Source organism: Corvus hawaiiensis, chromosome 20 (genome assembly GCF_020740725.1).
Source record: "Corvus hawaiiensis isolate bCorHaw1 chromosome 20, bCorHaw1.pri.cur, whole genome shotgun sequence".
Lineage (NCBI taxonomy): Eukaryota > Metazoa > Chordata > Aves > Passeriformes > Corvidae > Corvus > Corvus hawaiiensis.
The window spans coordinates 3,884,753-3,906,260 of record NC_063232.1 but is presented as its reverse complement, the minus strand read 5'-3'; the positions used below and the strand labels follow the sequence as shown (position 1 = coordinate 3,906,260).

Below are 21,508 nucleotides of genomic sequence, written 5' to 3'. Positions count from 1 at the left end.
TGTTGGTTTGGTTGAAAATTTAAATAATAATTTATGTGATGAGAAGCTCTCATGGAAAAGAGAGCTCCCAAGTTACCCCATTGCTGTGCCCCCTTGGCAGATGTTGTACAGCCACGGCCTCACCAGACAGGGCAGGAACTTCTGTGGTGAGAACACAACAAAAAAGTTGCAGAAATGGTCTCAAGAAGTTGTGTTGCTTCGCTGCTCTGCCTTCCCTTGCACTGTGGCTGAGGGATGATGGCAGAAGTGCTGAGCAAGCAGTGACAGCCAATGTTGTTTATCCTTCAGAGTTTACAGCTTAACAATTTCTAGTAAGACAGTGTCTTTCTGCAACATGGGCTTTGCAGCAGAGTCCTGTGTTAATCCTGCATCCAGCTTGCTTGGGAAGGCTGGAGAGGGGTCCATTATAGGGCCTGAACACATCATCTCTGAGCTGGAAGAGGAAGGCTGGGTTTTTAGCTGTGTCTGAATCATTCCCCTGGATTTCACTGGGCAAATAAGGTGTTGTGCTCAAATAAGATGCGGTTTGATCTCTTTCTCTACCAGCTGTTGCTGAGCACACCAGCCCTCGTGTTTGCTGGCTCAAGGTTCATTCTGCTGCTGTGAGATGTCCTGCAGGAGGAAAGTTTGTGTAATCTGGTGACTTGGCTTGTGAGAGAACAGGATATCCTGGATGATCTGTGCTGCCTTGTTGTGGTGGCTGTTGTTATCGGCCAACACTTCAGTTGGGAGGTTTAACTGCAGCTCTAAGGTCTTCTGTCCTTGTAATGAAGTGGGTTGGGTGTGATCTGAGGGGAAAGTTATTCCAGAGCTTTGGGTCTGTGCTCTCCTGACCCCAGAGAGCAGCATTTTACACTGCAGGGATGACTTTTTCATCCTCCTGGTTGGTGGCTGTGGCACTGGTGTGTGAACCTTCCAGGCTGCCTTTGCTCTACCAGCAGGACAAAGAAATGGCAGCATTTTCCTTTCAGAGGAAATAAAAGGTGTGAACTGCAGACCAGATTGCTCTGTGCTGCCATCACTGTGGTTTGTGTTTATCCAATAGCCTCCAGCACCCAGTCTCTGCAGAAATGAACCCTTTCTCTGTGACAGGCCACAATCTCGGGCTCAGCACGGGTGGCTGTAGGCAACTCAGGGGCAGAGATTGCAGGGAGGATGCACTGATGTGGACTCGTAGAGTGGAGCATTGCTGAGGGTGATGGCAGCCTTTGGAGCAGCTCCCCCAGAGCCAGGGAATTTGTGTAAAATGATCACAGGTGAACTGACCAGTACCACACGTGTAGTTTGATGTTGTGTCGATTCACCCCTTCGGGGTTGCAGCTTTTAACATTTATTTTTAGTAGTGGATGAACAGCAGGCAGAGGGGAGTCAGTTGTAAGTGGTGTGACAGAAGCAGCAAAACCATCGGAGAGGCTGTTTTGAGTCATCCGAGTTGCTCAGCTCTGTGCCAGGGACTGCGGAGGCTCGTGCTTGGATCAGGAGGCCTTTCCCAGTGATTGCAGAATTGAAATGTGTGGTGAAATGAGGCTGGGGAAATCCCAGTCCCTGAGCTGAGCTCTAGAGGTAGATAACCAGAGCTCACAGTTCTGTGAGCGGTGCGGGGCACGTGCTCGAGGCCTCCAGATCAGGCTGTGCCAGCAGAGACTCCCGCAGGCTCCAAGTGAACTAAAGCCAGTAAAAACAAAGAAATGAGAACATAGTGTTTCAACAGGTGGAAATTTTCCTGCCACATTTTATCATGTGAAATCAAACATGCTGGAGAGCAAACTGCCACGGGATTCGTTGTCCTGGAGTTACCAGTTCAATTTTATGCTGGTGCCAGACTCCATTAGCTTCCATTTGAGTTTGCAAACAGCCTCTTACATGTGTCAGATTGAGGTGGCAAGTACAAACCATGAGAGTAATTGCTAAGGTCAAGTGTGCACAAAGATGGATCTCTGCCAGACAGCTGAATTTGGCTCCTGCATTCCAGCTGCTGTAGATAAGCATGTTGGTGACTGGGATGCTTTTTAGAGGCTATCTCTGGTGTGCATGCTCTTTCTCTTCCTTTTTAGCCTTTGGGGGTTTTAACTACCAAGTGGCTGGTTCAGATCAAGGGAGTACATGCAAAGTTGGGCTGGGGTACAGAGAGCAGTTGAGAAACCGCTCTCGTCTTATCTGTGGGCAGGATGTGCTTTGACTTTGTGTTGTTAAGATCCTCTAGATCAAAAACTAAATTCAGCATGAGCATGTTTTGTGGGCAGCCTTGGAAAATTTGTTTTACATGCAGTCCCTTCCTAAAAGTTATTTTCTTGCTAGCTTGACTCTCTGATGTCCAAGTGTTTGAGATGTTTCTGGTGTCTACTGGGAGGCACTTCTCAGGTTGAAAGTGGATTTAGGTTACCTTTGTGCTTACTGGGTTGTTTTGGCTGTGGTTACCAGCCACACTGAGCTTCCAACCAGCTCTTAGTGGCATCCAGCTCAGAGCAGTTAAAATGAGTGCTGAGAACAGTGTGGCATCACTGTGGTGGCTTCTTTCCTGGGCATGGCAGAAGGCACTTCCACAGAGTGAGCTCTCGTAGAAGCTCTCAGCCATGTCTTTCTGGGGATATGCACAATTTGCTGCACTTATGTGCTTGTATTTTCATAAAAGTCTTGCTGAAGTTCTTTTTCTTCTTGAGAGCAGTATTGGCTTGGTGGTTTGAGTGTCTAAGGCCTCTTTTCACATCTATCATGAACTGCTTGGCAGTGCTGTGCTGGTGCAGCCTTTGGGAGGGCTCTGCCCTTCTCTTTGAAGAGAAGGCTGGGCTACTCTGGGCCATGCAGCTGCTACAGTTGGAGGCCCAAACCTCACCTCCTCTGAGTTTAATGGTTTCAGACTAATGGACCAGAACATTCCTCTGCTTGCTTGGTGCTGCTGCTGGTGCTCACTCAGTCCCGTGCTATGAGACAATCAGTTCTGAGCAGAGTCAGCAACTTGAGCTGTGTATTGAGTCATGTCTCCAGCTTGCTTGGTGCCATCTGCTCCCTCTGCAGAGCAGACGTGACCGTTTTTCTGCTTTAACTTAGCTGCAGGTTCCTTATCTGCTGATGTCTGCTCCAGTGAGAGCTGGAATTAGTTTGCTGCATAGTGCAGTTTGAAAATAGAGTCCTTCTTGGCTGGCCTGGCAGGCTTCTCCTGGCACGTGGAGTATTTATGGTATCTGGATCCTCAGGCTTGACTCTGGAGAGCTGCATTCTCCTGGTTTGAGTTTGGCAGGGAGCAGAGGCCCCCCTGTCAGTGTGAGCTCTGCAGTGTTTGTGCTGCAGGAGGTCTGGTATCCCTGCCTGAAGTGCAGTCCTGATGCTCAGGGAGTGGGTCAGAGCAGGAGAGAGGTTTGTTCTGAGCACTTTTGTGACCTACTGCCAGTCAGGGGCTGACTTGCAGTGACACTAAGCTGCTCACTGACAAAAAGGGGAATGGTGCCTCATGGGGAGGCTGAAGCTTTTCACAGTGCAGGCTAACGACACCCCATGATTAAAATGCTGAAGTAAATCCAACAGGTTATCCCAGATATTACCCAAACAGAGTGGAAGCACTGTAGTCTGGCAGTTTTCTACCTCAGGTGTGTATTTTCTCCTCTGCTCCGTGACTGTAGCGCCCTGCTAATGGCAGGCTGAGTACAGGTCTCTCTTTACCCCCTGGGTCTCTGCACAGCCACGGGAGGCTGTGCAGATGGTATGTGGGAAAATATGTAGCTCCACAGGCTGTAAAAATAACTGTCCTGCTCTGCAAAAGAGCCATGTGAAGGCCAAATATGTGCAGTGGATACAATCCAAATTTTCAAGAATGCAGTGGACTACTTTCTCCAAGAGACAGTTTTACCAGAATTGGTGTAGCAAGCTCTAATTTAGTCTGTTGCTGCTCTATTATGGGTGAGCATCTGTCCTAAATTTGCTTGAATGGCAGATGAAGCACTAAATATGTTTCATAATGGCCCTGGTTTACGTATGGATGTTTTCAAATGCATTAACGTCCTGCTAGGAGCAGATGGTTATGGGCTGGCAGATCGTTTCGCTCGGCGTGGTGTTTACTGGCGAGAGAGCAGCCTGCTGTGCATGCCTGTTCTGAGCCTGGTAACAGGAGCTGAATGAAGCTGGGGGTGGATCAGACTCACAGGCCTTGTTTCTCTAACCCCCTGAACGGAGTTTGAGAGTTGGAAAGTCCTCCAACACTTTGTGGCCCCCTTTTGCTGGACAGAAAAGTCTCTTTCCTGTTTTGATGTCAGCCCGTGCACAGGCTGCAGTGCTCTCCTTCTGGCTGCAAGTGACATTTGATTTGTTTCAGTGGAAGCTCCGTGTTCCCTTAGCAGCACACTCCCAGGAGACCTGAGAGGAACTGGGACATCTTTGTTGTGATACCATCCCTCACATCTTCCCAGGGGCCAGTTCTAAATCCTACTTTATGCTGTCAGTCCATCCCTGCTTTACCCAGCTGCAGTGGGGCTGTTGAATTCAGGGCAGTGGTCCCTGACCTTTTGGGCCACCACCTCTGTTAGAAGCCTCCTCTGCTTGGTCAAGTGCTGCTGTTTTCCCCCTGTTGCTGACCATGCATTAACACAGCCCCTGCCAATGCCAGGGAGTGCGTTTGCATCAGGGTATTGATCCATTCTGGCTGGTTAATTGGCCAGTGCCACAAAGGGTCCCTCACTTCAAGGGGCTTGTGAATGATTAGGAAACCGCTCAAGTTAAATGAGCTCTATTGGCACAGCACTAATGCAGCACTTCAGTGGGCCAAGCAAAGGATGGGTGCACAAAATTTGCATTTCTTACAGACCGTTTTGCTGGGGCTTTGCAGTCTGGTGCCGTGATATCTGCCACAGCTCTCTGCTTTTCTTGTCTTGGACTTGGCATCTGCCTCCTGTGGAGAAAATGCATTGCTGTTCTCTGAGAGATGGACTTCTGAGAGTCAGTTCAACTCCCTCAGCTCATCCAGAGGAAATTCTGGGCCCCTGCATCCAGGTGACCCTGGTGGGAGTCGTTCTGTTGGTGTGGAGGTCTCAGGGCTCTTGTTGCAGGCGCTGCTGTACAGGTTGGGATGGAGCTGTCTAGGAAGTGGTGGCCAAGGCTGTGACACACAAGTCTGCCTGTGTTATAACTAAATAAGGTTGTGGGAGCCAGAAGACATTGTCAGCACACAAAAAACATAGCGTGGTGTGTCTTCCTTACTGACACAACTGCCTGATTGGGTGGTGGGAGCAATCCTTTCATGTGGTCATCTGGCTATTGTCATGTGGGGTTTAGCAGGGTGATTCTGAAACCTCTTTCACAGACATGTGGGTGTTTTGGAATGTCCTTTTTACTCTTGAAAGTTCCCAGTAGTGTTTAGAGGGCTGAGCATTTGCAGTCTTCATCAGCACGCTCAAGTCTGGGCTCCAGATCATGAGTGTTGATACCTGCAGTAATCAAGTCCTGCAGGATTCAGTCCTGTTTGAGGAACAGCTTTGCTTGCTGAGCGTTGGATATAAACTTCAGTGAATGGGGTCAGGACACTTGCTGGGACAAGGGGACCTTTTTGATTCATAGCAGTGCCTGTGGTTTCTCTGAAGGGCAAAAACAGTAAAATGAACTTAATACTGGGAAACAGCTCTGTGCACTCCTGTTTCCTGGTGCTCACCGAGGTTGGGCTGGTTTAGCACTAAGCTAACAAACTCTCCAGGTGTTGCAACATCCTTAAATTGATTTGAAACTGCTGCCTTACAGAGGAAGCGTGGGAGGAGGCTGGTGACTTGGCCAAGAACAAGTTTCTCAGACTTTCCCAGGTGGACCTTTCTCAGGTATAGACCTTTGGATAAGGAGTTGGAAGAAAAGAGCAGCTGAGGAAGTAGAGAAGGGGAAGCATTGTTCTCATCCTGTCCAGAGTTTTGCTAAGAGGCTTTTGGGAGAACAATTGTGTGTTCCTTGAAACTGATTCCGGTGTGCAGATTTGAGCTGCCAACTCCCAAGTTGATAGTCTGGTGTTCTTTTGGATCAAAGGCCTCAAAGTCATTTTGAGTGAAGTAACCTCTCTTGCAGGCAGACCTCACAAATCTGAGGTAGCTTGGAATGCACAGGGAAGGAGTTGGCTGCTGGAATGTTCAGAGTCTGGTGTACCTGCCCTGGCACACTGGGTTTGTTGTGTCTGCAATGTAAAATGAACCTGTATGAATTCCCAAGAGCTGTGCTGAGAGAGTTCAGCTGATGGAGCTGTGAGACAAAGGGACTGTTACTTTGAGCTGGCTGTGACTGATCTGAATGGCCCAATGTTCCAATTACAGCATAGGCTGTCATCATAATCTGACCTGACTTTTCTCCTTAGGCTGCTCACTCTGGAGCTGGGGCAGCATCCTGGGGAGATGCCATGTGGGGCTGAAGGACAAGGAGAAATAGCATCCCATGGTGGGATGTGTGTGCATTGCTCTTGGAACGTCTTTGCCTCCTTTTCTCAGGTGGGATGCAGGATTACAACTACGTGTGGGCCAACTGCTTTGAGATCACGTTGGAGCTGTCCTGCTGCAAATACCCACCAACTTCCGAGCTTCCAAGGGAGTGGGAGAACAACCGGGAATCTCTCCTGGCTTTCATTGAGAAGGTAGTGAGGGCTGGGCAGGGTGTGGGTGTGGCAGCTGTGAAACCTGTGTGTGTCCATGGTGGGCTGGGAGCACCGTGTTCAGGTGCCCTCCTGGCTTTGTTTGCTGTGTGAGGTAACACAGATGCTGCAGCTGCTGTTTGGAGGTGGGTGGCTACAAAGCTGCTGTGTTTCTCTGTGGTTCTGCCACAGCTCCCACATGCCCCGTGACAGAGCTCTGCTGAGAGGAGCCTTGTGGGGTGCAGTGTTAGAGGGACTGATTGGTGCAGATCTGCCTAAGTCATGCAGAGACATTGCTGCCTGAGGATACAGTTCCCCTGATGTTGCCTGCCTTCAGCCAGGCCCTTGCTTTTTTTCCCTCAGGTCCACATTGGCGTGAAGGGCTTTGTGAGGGATGCAATCACAGGAGCTGGCCTGGACAATGCGACCATTGCCGTTGCTGGTATCGCTCATAACATCACAGCAGGGAAATTTGGTGATTTCCACCGGCTGCTGGTGCCTGGGACCTACAACGTGACTGCTTTTGTGATGGGGTAATGTCTCTGTGGCAGCTTGTGCTCACACTGCCAACTGCTCCTGTTCCTTCTCTTGATTCCCCCCCGTTGAAAACACCTTGTGTATTTAAGGGGCTTGGCTAGAAGCTGCAGCTGTATTTGCACCCCTCAGGGTGCTGTTGAGTGCACAGAATTTCTGTCAACTGCTGTTTGACTGCTTGTATCAAATTGCATCCTTTGTGCAAAGGAAGGAAGTGGAATAGGGTCACCCCAACAGGAGTTTGTGTTGTCCCAAGCCTGCGTGTGAATGTGTGACTTGCCCCATGGCCAGTTCTGTGATACACCTGAGGCTTCTTCCCTGCTGAGCCATGCAAGGACAGCAGTGGAGCTGGGTTTGGTGGCAGTGGGATGAGTCCCATCAGCTCGGTCCCTGTGAATCTCAGTCATTAATGTCCCAGTGCGTTCGGGCTGGGGGGAGTAGTCTGGAGTGATGGAGGGACTGCAGGGAATTTTGTCTTCTGTTCTGCAGAGCCTTCTTGCTGAAGCCAGTTGTTTTTTCCACAGTTACGCACCAGTGACCAAAGAGAACATCGAGGTGAAGGAGGGAGATGCAACAGAAGTGAACTTCTCCTTGCAGCCAACTGTGATGCCACCAACTCCTAATGTCACACAGCTCACGGCAGCGCCTTCCCCTGTCACTGCCATCACCCCCACCTCTGTGCAGGCTGAGGCCCCAAATCCAACCTCTGTCCATCAACCCATCCAACCCATGGACTTCCGCCACCACCACTTCTCGGACATGGAGATCTTCCTGCGGCGCTACGCTAACGAGTATCCCAACATCACCCGCCTCTACTCCGTGGGCAAGTCTGTGGAGCTGCGGGAGCTCTACGTCATGGAGATCTCTGACAACCCTGGTGTCCACGAAGCAGGTGATGTGGGAAATCCATTTTAGTGAGGCACAAATGCAGCTGACAGACCCTTTACACTGGGAGAGGCAGAGCAAAAAGGAGTGTAGAGCTTGCTCCTCTCTTGAGAGACTGAGCTGCTCCTTGTATCTTTTATAGAAAGTGCAAGTGCAGTGGGTGGCACTGTGTTAAAGAGCATTGCTGGGGACATCTGTGCTGGTCATGGAGCTCTAGGGAAGAAGGACCAAGAAAGTTCTTTGAGACATTGTTGTTTTTGGAGTTGTGGGAGCAGAAGTGTGAGTTTTAGGTAAATGCCCTCCAGCAAAGCCTGGAAGGGCAATGCTCAGGGGGTGGTGAGGTGTCTCCAGGCTGTAACATAGTGGTTATAATTTGTCTCTGTGGTGTGACCCTGTGTCTGCAGGCGAGCCAGAGTTCAAGTACATCGGTAACATGCACGGGAATGAAGTTGTGGGGCGAGAGCTTCTCCTGAACCTCATCGAGTACCTCTGCAAGAACTTCGGCACAGATCCTGAAGTGACTGACTTGGTCCAGAGCACACGGATCCACATCATGCCATCTATGAACCCTGATGGCTATGAGAAATCCCAGGAAGGTACTGCTGTTTGTGCCAATATCTGTGGGGTTTCTAGCTCTCAGGACAAGCCTTTGGGTTCATGGAATCCCTGGGAAATCTGGAAGCCTTGTGGGAGCAGGAGTGCTCTCCACACAGGGAGGCTGGGAAGGGACTTGGTGTGTGCTGTGGGATGAGTGGGTGGACCTTGATTGATGGATGCTGGAAGCTGTTGGGGAGAGCTCTTATACTTCAGCAGTGCTGTGAGCTGCCCCTGTTTGGGTCCCCTTATGGTCTGTGGCTAATCCAGGGCTTATTTTAAAAAAAGACATGTATTTGACACAGCTCTTGCTTGCTGTGCTTTGGTCCACTCTGTCAGTAAGTGCAGTGTGGGAGCCAGGCTGTCTGCAGAGCACTTGTCCAAGGATAACATAGACTTTTATCATGAGGTTAAAACTGGCAAAAACATCCTTCAGGGAAGTCTTAGAACTACGTGGCTCTTGCAGATTGGCAGAACAGAGACTGTCCAGAATCCCTTTCTGGAAGCAGAGCTCTGCTTGGGTTTAACAAAGAACTTGTCTGGCTGGTTTGAGAAGGTGAGCTCTGAGGTTTCTGTGGTCGTGACATCCGGCTGCAGAGATTGTTCATGGTTCAGTGCCTCTGCTCATCTGACTGCCCTGAGAGCCTGAGCAAACACCCACGGGACGGGCCCCCAGGCACTGCTGCACAGAGCAGGCCACTCTCGGGGGAGGGCCTGGGTGCCCCTTTCTGGGTGCAGGGAACCAGCACTGCTGTGCTCTCTGCTCTCTTCACTAACTGATACTTTTGTAAACTCTGTAATAAAAGGTTGAAACCTCTACACAGGGCGTGAGCTTGAACTTGTGTTTCATTTTCAGGAGACAAAGGAGGTACTGTTGGCAGAAACAACAGCAACAACTATGACCTGAACAGGAACTTCCCAGATCAGTTTGTCCATGTAACAGACCCTCCACAGCCAGAAACTCGTGCTGTCATGGCCTGGCTAAAGTCTTACCCGTTTGTGCTCTCAGCAAATCTGCACGGAGGTACCACATCCAAACCAAGCTCCTTCCTCTGTGCTGGGCTTTGTGAGATGGGAGTTTGCAGGGATGTCTCCACAGTGTCCTAGGTGTGCACTGAGGAGCTCTCGTGCTGCAAGATGGAGCAGAAACTGGACACAGAGGGTGAAAACCGTGCCCCCAAATGTGTTTGTAGGGAGTTGAGGCAGCTGCTGGGAAGATCCCAACCAGTTCTCTGAAGGGGAGCATCTGGGAGATGGGGATGGACTCCCTTGTCAGCAGATGGTCTGGGAATGGGATACAGAGCTGTGGCTGTTAAAGGCTTCACAGCATTTATAGAGTGAATGCAATCCTGAGGGTTCCCTGCCTTGAGTGGCATGGCAGAACTAAGAAATTTGCAGTAATTTAATTCTCCTTTTGGAGTGTTCTAAATTAAGTCTCTGTGTATTACAGCTTACTCCCTAGACAGTTTGTCTGCTGGCTTGTACCTGTGGTAACTTGCAGGTGGATGCTTTGTTGCCAGCATGTTTGGTTTGTAGTGCAGAAGTCTGGTGTGTGGGTGTGAGGGGGCTGGCAGGTCTCCAGCTGCAGTGGTGTCTGGGGTTTCACGGTGCTATTAGTACAGCTTCCTTGGGGAAACCTTCAGCAGTAAACTCCAGAAGGCTGAAAAACTGCATCATTTGTGTCAAAAACACCATGCATATTCTAGGAAATTCCTCCCCTTGCTTCCTCTTCTCTGTGAAAGCAATTATTATGAGGTTGTGCTCAGCCCTCCTTCATGTAAGAGCCAAAGCTTTGATGTTGTCGTGGCTTTGGTTCTCCTTCCCAACGAGGTGTGGTGTTATCTCTTCCTGTGCTTCTGTGTCTACTATCCACTGAGCTTAATGCTTTCTTTAATGCCAAGTCTTGAGAAACAGAAGACTTGGCACTTGCTGGGGAAAAATTTCCCCTGTTATGCTGAGGGATGACTGGGAAAGCACACAAGTATGAGCCACAGCTTGTTTTGCCTGCAGGTTCTCTGGTGGTTAATTACCCCTTCGATGACGATGAACAAGGAATAGCCATATACAGTAAATCCCCAGATGATGCTGTGTTCCAGAAGCTGGCACTTGCCTACTCCAAGGTAAAGCTCTAACAGGAAAATGGGTACATCCTGCTGGCTTGACTCCTGGGAAACTCCTCTTCAGCTTCCAGGGAACCTCCTGAGCAGCTGGTAGAGGTGGTTGCAGGCTCTGTGGGTGAGCCCCTGCTGTTGCAGGGGCAGCAGAAGGGTCCTACTGGAGGGTCCCATTCCATGAGTGATGCCCAGCATGCTCTGTCTGCAGGCAGTGAGGGGGGAGGGCTCTGTGCAGGCACTTTTAAGGGTGGTGGAAAATGCTGTTCATGGGCTGGGAGGAGAGCAAGGATATCTCTGGACTGGGGTTGGGTGTGGGAGCAGTCGGTGCTGCAGCGATACAGACACACGTCTGTGGTTGGTAACCCTGAATGTGTGACTAAGGGGAGAACAAGAGTGCCTGTGGCTGTGGAGTGCAGGCTCACCTTCACATGTTGCATCTTGTTTTACAGGAAAATGCAAAGATGTATCAGGGAAGCCCTTGTAAGGATATGTACCCCACTGAGTACTTCCCACATGGCATCACTAACGGGGCTCAGTGGTACAACGTTCCAGGTAAAGGACACCTTAAATCTCCTGTGCTGTTTGTCTTCAAGTTAATGCATGTGCAGCTTAAATGATTTAGTCTGATCAGTCAGGAACTCTGCATTGGTCAGCTCAGATTAATGGGACTCAGGTTTCTTTTATAACCTCTTAAATAATGTACCCTGATGAAGTTATTCCTGGGGGAAGGAATTTATAGTGTAGTTTCTCTGGCTATTAGTAAAACTGTTTCATAGAATTTTACAGCACTTTATTAGCATGAAAGGTATTTACAAGAGGGAAGGTTACTTGTCTGCCCCTTTGGCATCCCTTTGAAGCTTGAATCCTGCCCTGTGTAAAAGCTTTTCCCTTCAAGTTTGTACTTCATCTTTCTCTACTATCTGATTTTTTTTTTTTTTTTTTTTGAGCCATGGTACTTCAGAAGTCAAAACTTGTTTTACATTCTTGTTTTAGGTGGGATGCAAGACTGGAATTACTTACATACAAACTGCTTTGAAGTGACCATTGAGCTGGGCTGTGTGAAATACCCAAAAGCTGAGGAGCTGCCCAAGTACTGGGCACAGAACCGGCGGTCACTGCTGCAGTTCATGAAACAGGTGAGGTGCTCTGACCTCAGCTCCTTCTGGGATTTGCTTTAGACAAACCAGAATGAACAGGGTGATCTGCAAATGCTGCTTCCTGGCCAAACTGGGTACCTGCTCTACAGAAATCACCCCTATCAGAACCTGTCTCAACTACTCTCTCTTCTGAATATACCAAAAATCTATGTGGAAATAGCATCCAGAGGATGCAGGTGGGGGCTTTTTATGTACCACTACCTTGGGTTTCCTGAGGCTGGAATGTCTTTTATATTCTGTTCCTGTCTGAGTAGGGCTGGTGCTGCACACCTGGGGTGTGCAAACAAAGGTGTGGAGCAGAGAGCGCCATGCTGACACTCTGAGCCAAACAATTGCTCATTGTACTCATCAGGTGATCTTTGTCCACGCCAGCTGCTGGCCAGTCTAACCTGAACCCTTTTGGATCATCTTGCTCCTCTGGGAATGCTGAAAATGTGAGGGGTGGGAGGCAGAGTGAGGGCTGGCACTGAGCAGAGCTCCTTTGTGCAGGTTCACCAGGGTGTCTGGGGCTTTGTGCTGGATGCTGTGGACAAGAGGGGCATCCTCAATGCCACCATCAGCGTGGCCGACATCAACCACCCAGTGACCACCTACAAGGATGGAGACTTCTGGCGCCTCCTGGTCCCAGGGATGTACAAAATCACAGCGTCTGCCCGAGGGTGAGCAAGCCCCAGCACGAGGAGCAAACAGCTGCATGACTGACTTCCCACTCAGGAATATTCCATCACCTCTGCCTGCCCACAGCACACGTAGGCATGGGCGTTTCTCCTGCCGTCTGGCCTGTGCAGAGATAGCAGCGGGAGGCTACTGTGGTGTCAGACTGCTCACCTGGCACTGGTGTACAATCCCAGTCTTCCCCTGTTAGGAGTGGATAACTTGGTGTCTCTAGGGGAAATTCTTTTCCAGGCAGCTGCCCACAGAAGTGACTTGATCACTTCAATACTGCCAAAATTCTGCGTTAAAGCAGCCTGACCTCTTGTGTTGCCAGTCATGCCGTGCAACACCTGAGCCAAAAGGAGCTCAATGCCATGTTGGGCCCTGAGCTGTTCCCTGTCCTCCTGCCATTCCCATGTCCTTTTGAGCTGTTGTTGCTCCTCATTTCTGTGCTTCTCACTGTGGGCAGGGGAGCAGTAGCACTCCCATGTGGGTGTGTAGTCAGGAACAGGGCTGGCTTGTTGTCCAAGGTTTCACATGCCTGATGTTTTCTTGTACCTTCTTTTCCCTGGGCAGGTATGATCCAGTCACTAAGGTGGTGGAAGTTGACAGCAAAGGTGGGGTGCAGGTCAACTTCACTCTTTCACGGACAGACAGCAAAGTGGAGGAGGGGAAGGTGCTGGTCTTGAACACCCCAGACACCAGCAACCCCAAGGAGAAGGAGTTTGAGACCCTGATTAAAGATCTCTCTGCTGAGAATGGTCTGGAGCGGCTTCTGCTCACCTCCTCCAGGGATGTGGCTCCGTACAGATACCGGCCCTACAAGGACCTCTCCGAGTTCCTCCGAGGCCTCTACCTGAACTACCCACACATCACAAATCTCACCAGGTGAAAACAAAGCAGCAGCCTGGGCTAGGGATGTTGTGAAGTTGTTAGCCATGAACACAGTGCAGAGATGGGGAGCTCATCCCTCCCTTCCCTGTGCTCCCTGAGATGGAGGGAGCACCATGTGTAAGGACATGATGGCATGGCAATGGCTGCAGGGCCTCACACGTGCATCCATGTGCTTTTTCCTGACTTAGTTCCCTTGGGATGCTTGGGACTGGCAGTATTCCCAGCACTGATATCCCAGACTTCTGCACATCTCTCTGCTCCATACTGTGTTGTCTGCTTTTTAAATCCTTTCTGACACCCTACTGAAGAGTCCCCAGCAAAAATGACCAGATTTGACTTACACATCTCAGATGGCCTTTTTTCACTGTCTGCCTCCAGATTTTATTTCAGTAGGGCCAAGACACTTTTGTGTGAGCTTGCCCTCGGCCAAGGTCTGTGCCCTGCTGCAGAAGACCAGCTGCTGCCATCTTCTGCTCTCCTTTGTGACCTGTAGCACTTACCCTCTGTCGGCTTTAGAAAGCACAAATCCCTTTGTCCCAGGGCCTCATTTGCTTGTTGTAACCAGGCACAATGTGCTCATGTGCTGTCCCTGCTGGTGCCAAGGCTGCTTTGCTGATCTGTAGCCTCTATTGTCCCTGCAGTTGCATCAGCCCTGAGCCTGTTCCCTGCTTTCCCTGCACACAGTTTGCCAACTTAATGGCATGGCTGTAGCAACAGCTCCTGCATTACTGGGAACAGGCCTCTTTTGTCCTGCTCTATAAATTAGTTTGATGTCCAGATGTATCCTGCTCTGAAGGAAAAAACAAAACCCACCACTGGCAGCACAGAGGATCCAGCAGTTCCACACTTATTGTCATCTCATAGGCTGTATGGAGATGTATGGAATATTGGATATTCTGTGCATCTGGACCTGGACACACCCTTACCCCGATGCTGGTGTTCAAACTGATGTTCAGAGTGAATTCTGTTCAGTGCTGCTGCAAATCTGCCCCCCTGATGTGGTTGTGTTTCTCTTGCCTTTGCAGCCTTCCGCTGGAGGCTGGCAGCAGTTCCTTTCCACACCGGGATTTCTCCAGGAGGTCAGGCTGGAGTTGCAGCTCTGTTGCTGAGCTGACACTCCCATTTCCCATCTCTTGGCAGTTTGGGTCAGAGCGTTGAGTTCCGTCAGATCTGGTCCCTTGAAATCTCCAACAAGCCCAACGAGTCCGAGCCTGAGGAGCCCAAGATCCGCTTTGTTGCCGGTATTCATGGAAATGCTCCCGTTGGGACAGAGCTGCTCCTGACACTGGCAGAATTCCTTTGCATGAACTACAAGAAGAATGCTGCTGTTACAAAGGTGAGAGGCCAATCAAAAGACCTCCTTGGAGCCTTCCAGCTGTATCCTGAGACGACAGTGCTCACTGGGAGAGACTCCTTTTGCCAAAACTGCCTTGGGGGCTTGCGGTGATTCCGTGTAATGGAATGTGTAATTCTGTGTGTGATCCATGGGACGAGTGGGAACCTCAAACTGCAGTTCTTAGGTTCAGATCCAGGCAAATGAACCCTACTAATTGCACTTTGTGCTGTTTCTCCTTTTGCTCAGCTGATAGACCGGACACGGATTGTGATTGTGCCTTCCCTGAACCCAGACGGACGCGAGATCGCGCAGGAGAGAGGCTGCACCTCGATGATAGGCCAGACCAATGCTCATGGCAGAGATCTGGACACAGATTTCACAAGTAAAGCAGCTGCCCCATGGTTGGGTGGAGTCGTTGGGTTGCAGGGTCTGCCTGTAAAGAAGGCACTGCTCCAGGCAGCACAGCTGCTGGGAAGCTTCCAAAGCTTGGATCCTCTTTACAGACAGCAATTTGCAGTCTCTTATGTGCAAGAAACAAAGCAGAGTTATTTAGGAATCGGAGAGGTCAGATAATACCTGACGTGTTTTTACTCTTAATGGATTTCTTTCATCTCTGGAAAAAATGCCCTCTGTTCATGCTCCCCAGAAACAGTCTCCTTTTTTCATGCTTTTCTGGTTTCCATGTAACTGTATCCATAGCACTGTATCAGCCCACCCTTCCTGAGAAGGAAATGTTCTCTGCCCAAGTTTGGCTGGGATCATCCCAACTCCTTCCTTAAGAAAATGTCAATTCTGTGACATTGTTGTGAGCAAACACACAAAATAGCCTCTGGAACACAAAAGGAAATAGCTTGGGGAAGCTGCATTTAGCTTTGCAGATGAATTCCCCCCATAGATAGTCTGGACTGGGTGCTTTATGCTTTACTTATCAGTCAGGTGCATCTGCTGAGATGAAACAGATGCCTTTTAATACATACAGCAGACCTAATTTCAGACATAAAGCATGTACATCTGACCTCTCAAACACCTCTTAAACTATTCTTAGTTCTCTTTTCTGTTTGTTGTTCTGATTTATAGGCAATTACACCCGGTACTCAGCAGCACGAGAACCTGAGACCAAAGCCATCATGGAGAACTTGATACTGAAGCAGGATTTCAGCCTCTCTGTTGCTCTGGATGGAGGATCTCTGCTTGTCACTTACCCCTATGACAAGCCAACACAGTCAGGTGTGACCAATTGCCCGGTTCCCCTTGGGCTGTCTCTGCAGAGGTTCATGTGACCACGTGCTGTAAGAGCTTTTTGTGCTCATGGTGTTCTGTAGCCTCCTTTGTGTTCAGCCCTTTGTGTGTGGAGTTGACAGTCTGTAAGTAAAGCTATAAAACCTCACAGGGTTCAGCTAGGGATCAGAACATATACCATTTCTATGCCTACAACAGTATTTCAACCTTTCCTCTGCCAGAGCCAGTATAAAGTCTGCTTTTGGTACTGCCCCTCATTGTTAGAGGAAATAGGAATGCTCCTGAAACAATGTGAGTCACCATTTAGTACAGGATCATGGGGTTAAAATGGGAATCTGCCCCTGCAGGGAATGAGAGTTGCATGCTCAAAGTCTCACTTTTCTCATTGCAGTGGAGAACAAAGAAACACTAAAGCATTTGGCATCTCTGTATGCAAACAACCACCCAGTGATGCATTTGGGCCAGCCAGGCTGTCCAAATAAGTCAGGTATGTTGGGTTGAATCCTTTAACCTCCTGTCAGCTCGTGGCAGACTCTGCTGGGCCAGCTCTGGCTGACAGCTGTGTTTTTGCTCTCACAGATGAGAATATTCCTGGTGGAGTGATCCGTGGCTCAGAATGGCACACTCACCTGGGAAGTATGAAGGTACTGCTGCATGGCACAGGGCTTTTCATCTCTGCTAAACAACCAATAAAAAGCGTATTTGTCCTGATGTCTGAGCAAAACTTCCCCACCTCCAGCTGCACTTTGCAAAGATTTCTTTAATACCGCTTTTCTTGTAACTGTGGTTTTGTTCTTTGCAGGATTTCAGCGTGACATTTGGTCATTGTCCTGAGATCACTGTTTATACAGGCTGCTGCTACTTCCCCAGTGCTGGACAGCTTCCTGGCCTGTGGGCAGACCACAGGAAATCTCTCCTTAGCATGCTTGTGGAGGTGAGCTGCAGTCTGAGGGAGGAAATTCTGGCGGGGAATAAAGTGGTGGGGAGGGGGAGAGGAAGAGAAACAGCATGGAGAGTCTTTGTGGTTTTGTTGGTGCTGTGTAATTACAGATGTTCATGATTTAGGCTGTATGAGGAATGGATTGAGCAGAGGCAGCAAGTGACCACGGCAAGTGTTGACACAAGAGTTAAACATCTGTGCTGTGTTGCCTTGCTCTATTATTTATTGTGAGGGTCAGGGATGGAGAGTGAGCTGTGTTTTAGAGGGAAAATAGGTCCCATTTTAGTTACAGAGGCACCATAAGCTTGGATCTGAACGTGAAGTGCTTGAAATGCTTTATTTCAGGTCCATAAGGGAGTGCACGGCATTGTCCAAGACAAGAGTGGCAGGGCAATTTCTAAAGCTGCCATTGTTCTAAATGAAGGCTTGAGGGTCTACACTAAAGAAGGTGGCTATTTCCACGTGCTCCTGGCTCCAGGTTTTCACAGCATTGATGCAATAGCCAGTGGGTACCAGCAGAAACATGTCAAGGTACGTGAATGCCCGTGTTGGAGTTATTCCCCCTTTCCCTGTCACATAAAAACTTCCCTGTTTGGGCTCTGCCTGGTTGTGCCTGTGTTTAGCTGCTGATTATGTGCCATCAGGAGCTGTTTTCTGCCTTGACAGAATGGATGGAGAACAACTTCCCAGCACAGCAGGGTTGTTTTCAGAGTACCTTTTCTTTCCATGGCACTTTTCTTCGACCAGGGCAGGACCAGGCAGATGACAAGTGTCTCTCTTGTCTGGATCCCCAAGCTCTGAGATGATCTAACCTCTCGTGTCTTTCTGCAGGTCTTTGTACGTGATGATGCACCCAGCTCTGTGTTCATAATATTTGACACAGAAAACAGGATTTTTGGACTGCCAAGGGAGCTGGTTATAACTGTTGCAGGTACAGTGATGCTTTTTATCGAAGCTTTGAGCTTTGCTTTCTGTACCAGTTCATGCTGACAGAGATGCTCCACTGAACTGGGAAAGCAGCCTGCAGGCTTAAGCCATCTCCTGCTTTCCCTTCTGAACACACTCTTGTCCTTGCAAACTGGTCCAACAGCCCTTGGTTCTGCTTGGTAGGAGGAAGGGAGGAAGCAGAGTGTTTTGCAGGGATTTGGAGGGTCCAAAATGTACTTTGAGATGTTTGGAATGGGGAAAGCTTGTGTGCATAGCTGGGAGCTAGATCTTGCTTCTTCAAGGCTTTTTTGGGTGGTGTGACACCAGGTAAGCATAAAGAGATTATTTTATTTTGTCAAGGCGGCAGCTGCTGAGGAGGGGTGTGTGGGAGTTTAGACCCAGTGGTCTGTAGTGCAGCTTAGTGATAATCTCCTAGATTTCAGGCACAGAAAATGGAGTGTGTCCTGTTCTGGGAGCAGTTCTCCTTTCCTCCATGGCCTAGGAGAAAGGAGCAGGATCACAATGAAGTGAAGGAAGTGGTTGTGACTGTAGGAGGGAGGAGGGATGCTGGCAAGCCTGGGAACCTCTGGCATGGGGGAACATGGCATTAACTTTGGTGTCCTCTCTCTGGCAGGTGCAAGCATGTCTGCCCTGGTGCTCACTGCCTGTATCATCTGGTGTGTGTGCTCCATCAAGTCCAACAGACACAAGGATGGCTTCCACCGCCTCCGGCAGCACCACGACGACTACGAGGACGAAATCCGCATGATGTCCACTGGCTCCAAGAAATCCCTCCTGAGCCACGAATTCCAGGATGAAACAGACACTGAGGAAGAAACACTGTACTCCAGCAAACACTGACACCTCCAGGGCAGGAAAGGAGGTTCCCATGGACCAGACCTGGTGGTGGGGGGCGATCCCTGTGGTTCAGTTTTGAAATGTTAGCTTCAGGATGTGTCCTCCAGAGGGGTGGGTGGCAGCTCCCAACTTCCCTCTGTTTGCTCTGTTCCTGTGTGCCCTGTGCACTTAGTGGGTGCTGGAGGCTGTTTCTGAGATAAGGACATGGTTTGTTACATTTTTGGGTCAAGATCTGGAGGTTTATATGATGTGGTTTGAAAGGCAGCTTTAACAGGGTGGCCAGCAGAGCTCTTAGCATTTCCCCAGCATCTCAGCACAGGGAGCAGATGGTGGGGAAGTGCTCCAGGACCTGCATGGAGTCGTGGTCACAACACTCCAGAAAAGGGTGAGAAACCTGTTTTGATTTCATGTTTTCCACTACATGCTTGGGGGAAGCCAAATCCTTCAAGTGGCTCCACATTCTGCAGAGCAGCCCTCAGAAAAAGCCCCAAAAAAACCCCCAAAAAAACCCCTTTGATTCTCAGCTGTTCCCTTGGAGCTTTTCCCACCGTGGGTTGCTGTGGCCTGCTGTGATCTGCACCTCTCATGGTTGTGGAGCACCTCTAACGTGTCACTAGTTTCAGGGAATGACTTGGCATCCTGAAGGCTGGGGGAGATGACATCACTGTTGATGTGAGCTGGAGAAAGTCAGAGCTTCAGTGAACTCTGACAGAGCTCCAGTGCCTGCCAGCTCTGCCATGCTGCTGCTCCTGACTTCTGGGGAGCAAAGAAACTTTATCCCCATCACCCTGGTTGTGTTTTGTTTGTGTCATAGGCTTGGCTTTGGGGTCTCATGTTCATGTTCCAATAGTTCAGTGTCTGAAAGAGCAGCTGGAAGGTTGTTCTAAGCAAATGGATTCACTAATCTGTAGAAAACTTTTATCAGTTTTGCTCAAATCCACCACTGTTCAGGAGGAAACAGTGGAATCTGACCACTGCTTTATATTTAAGCTTAATGGAGCAGCAGGGAGAGGTCATGGGAGTATCCATGGCCCAACTTTGGTGCTAAATTCTGAAGAAAACTTGCACCATTTGCCACTGTCCACTTAGTACCATTTAATCACTGAGCTCTGGTGATGGCAGGCAGCAAATTTCCTGCTGGCTTGGCTCTGTTCTGCTCCTGCAGCATCCCTGGAGTGTGGAGCAGGAGCTCCACCTGTATGTGTGGCTGCAGCTGTGGTGCAAGGAGTGAGGGAGGGCTGAACTGTGCTGAGGGAGAAGGGAAAAGCAGCCAAATTCTGTTGTGGTAGCACTTGGCAGGAGGTTGGAAAGAGGAGCTGCAGCACACATCCCCAAGGCACGTGGGATTTGTGGGGAATAGAAGGGATGTCCAGAAGGAAAGAATGGTTGAAATGCTTGATTTCCAAAGCCTCTATGTAACTCTGATGTTCTGTGCTTTCTGCAGAAGCAGAAGGCTGGGATTAGAATAGGCACTTATTTTCTTGCTGCTCATTTTCTAATTCTTGCCCCACTGACCTGATTTCTGGGCTGCAGAAGCCTTAGGCCTCGAGTTTGCCCTGAGCTGCTCTGTCCTCCAGAGGCCTGGGGATGTTCACTGGTGAAACCTGCATGTGGTATCTATGGTGGGGGGGGGTGGGTTGCACCCAAAAATCTTACGGGGTCTGCTCTGCAGGGCTCTGACCTGGTCTCCTCTGGGGGAACAGCCCCACTGAAGGCTCTTGGGCCATGTCGCCTGGGGAAGAAGCTGTTCTTCACCTCTACCTGTGGAAATGCCCTTCCAGAACCACGTGCCTGTGGCTGTGGTGCCATGGTCATCATCTCAGCTGGTTCTGTGCAGGGACAGAGAGAACCCTCAGACACCAGTGTACCTCCTTCCCTGTTCCACAGGACGTTCTATTGCAAGAAACACAAGGTGTGGCTGGGGAGGTGTGCTGGGAACAGGGAGAGGAGCCTGGGCATTCCCTAAGCTCCTGTCCCACATCTGCTGGGAAAGAACTGCTCTGGTTGCCTTGTGCAGGAGCCATGAACATCTCTGTGCCTGTTCCCAGCTCATTGTGCTGAGCAGGGGATGGGGTTTGGTCCCTTTTTGTCCCTTTTCCACGTGTAACAGGCTGTAGGACACCAGCACAAAGTAGCATTAATCCTGCCTCATCTCTGAACTGTTCCTCCTTTAACAACAGACACAGTAGGTTTTATTTAAAGTCGAGTTTGCAAATGGCTCTTAGGGCTCTGTTTGGGCTTTGCTTGCTCTGGCAGCAGGTAATGGACAGAGCTGGCCCTGCTTTGTCCCTGTAGCAATAAGTCCTGTTAGGAACTGGCCCTTTTCCCCAGAGCGCATTTCGGAATTAGCCGGGAGTAGGTGTGTATATTTAAGGTGCGTGGATTTGAGATGTTTTGCAAACGTGTGAGACTTTTCTACACAGCAGGACCAAGGGCGGTGCCTGGCTCTGGCTCCAGATCCGTGCTCGGAGCTTCGCCAGCGCTGGGGCTGTTCCTGGGCACTTCGGGAAGGCAGGAGCGGCTCCCCGTGCCCTCGGTGCGTCCGTCTGTCCGTCCATCCGCGCCCCGGGCCGAGGAGCCGGTCCCCGCGGGCCCCGTCCCTGTCGCTGTCGCTCCGTGCACTTGTGCCTTCAAATGTACATTTTCAAAGGGACTTGAATCGCCCTTTCCTGGCAGCGGGAGGGGAGGGGGCGGCGCGGGGCTGGGCCGGGCTCTGCCCTCAGCCACCGCCGCCTGTTTTTTACCTGTATACCGAGATCAAATATCTGTATAAAACTATTTTGACGTCCA

The 21,508-nt window shown here is 49.9% G+C and overlaps 1 protein-coding gene across 1 annotated transcript in view; it reads left to right on the top strand.

Annotated features, from left to right (window-relative positions):
• The window catches only part of CPD (carboxypeptidase D), a 25,590-nt gene extending 4,082 nt beyond the window's left edge, over positions 1 to 21,508 (top strand). The window contains exons 3-21 of the mRNA XM_048324265.1: positions 6,447 to 6,589; positions 6,950 to 7,119; positions 7,645 to 8,012; positions 8,410 to 8,601; positions 9,456 to 9,623; positions 10,610 to 10,719; positions 11,163 to 11,265; positions 11,707 to 11,849; positions 12,360 to 12,529; positions 13,101 to 13,412; positions 14,559 to 14,754; positions 15,001 to 15,136; positions 15,832 to 15,981; positions 16,385 to 16,480; positions 16,573 to 16,637; positions 16,796 to 16,927; positions 17,279 to 17,464; positions 17,765 to 17,864; positions 18,495 to 21,508. Coding sequence (XP_048180222.1) covers positions 6,447 to 6,589; positions 6,950 to 7,119; positions 7,645 to 8,012; positions 8,410 to 8,601; positions 9,456 to 9,623; positions 10,610 to 10,719; positions 11,163 to 11,265; positions 11,707 to 11,849; positions 12,360 to 12,529; positions 13,101 to 13,412; positions 14,559 to 14,754; positions 15,001 to 15,136; positions 15,832 to 15,981; positions 16,385 to 16,480; positions 16,573 to 16,637; positions 16,796 to 16,927; positions 17,279 to 17,464; positions 17,765 to 17,864; positions 18,495 to 18,721 — 3,167 coding nt within the window. The 3' untranslated portion in view covers positions 18,722 to 21,508. The remainder of the gene's footprint in view (positions 1 to 6,446; positions 6,590 to 6,949; positions 7,120 to 7,644; positions 8,013 to 8,409; positions 8,602 to 9,455; positions 9,624 to 10,609; positions 10,720 to 11,162; positions 11,266 to 11,706; positions 11,850 to 12,359; positions 12,530 to 13,100; positions 13,413 to 14,558; positions 14,755 to 15,000; positions 15,137 to 15,831; positions 15,982 to 16,384; positions 16,481 to 16,572; positions 16,638 to 16,795; positions 16,928 to 17,278; positions 17,465 to 17,764; positions 17,865 to 18,494) is intronic.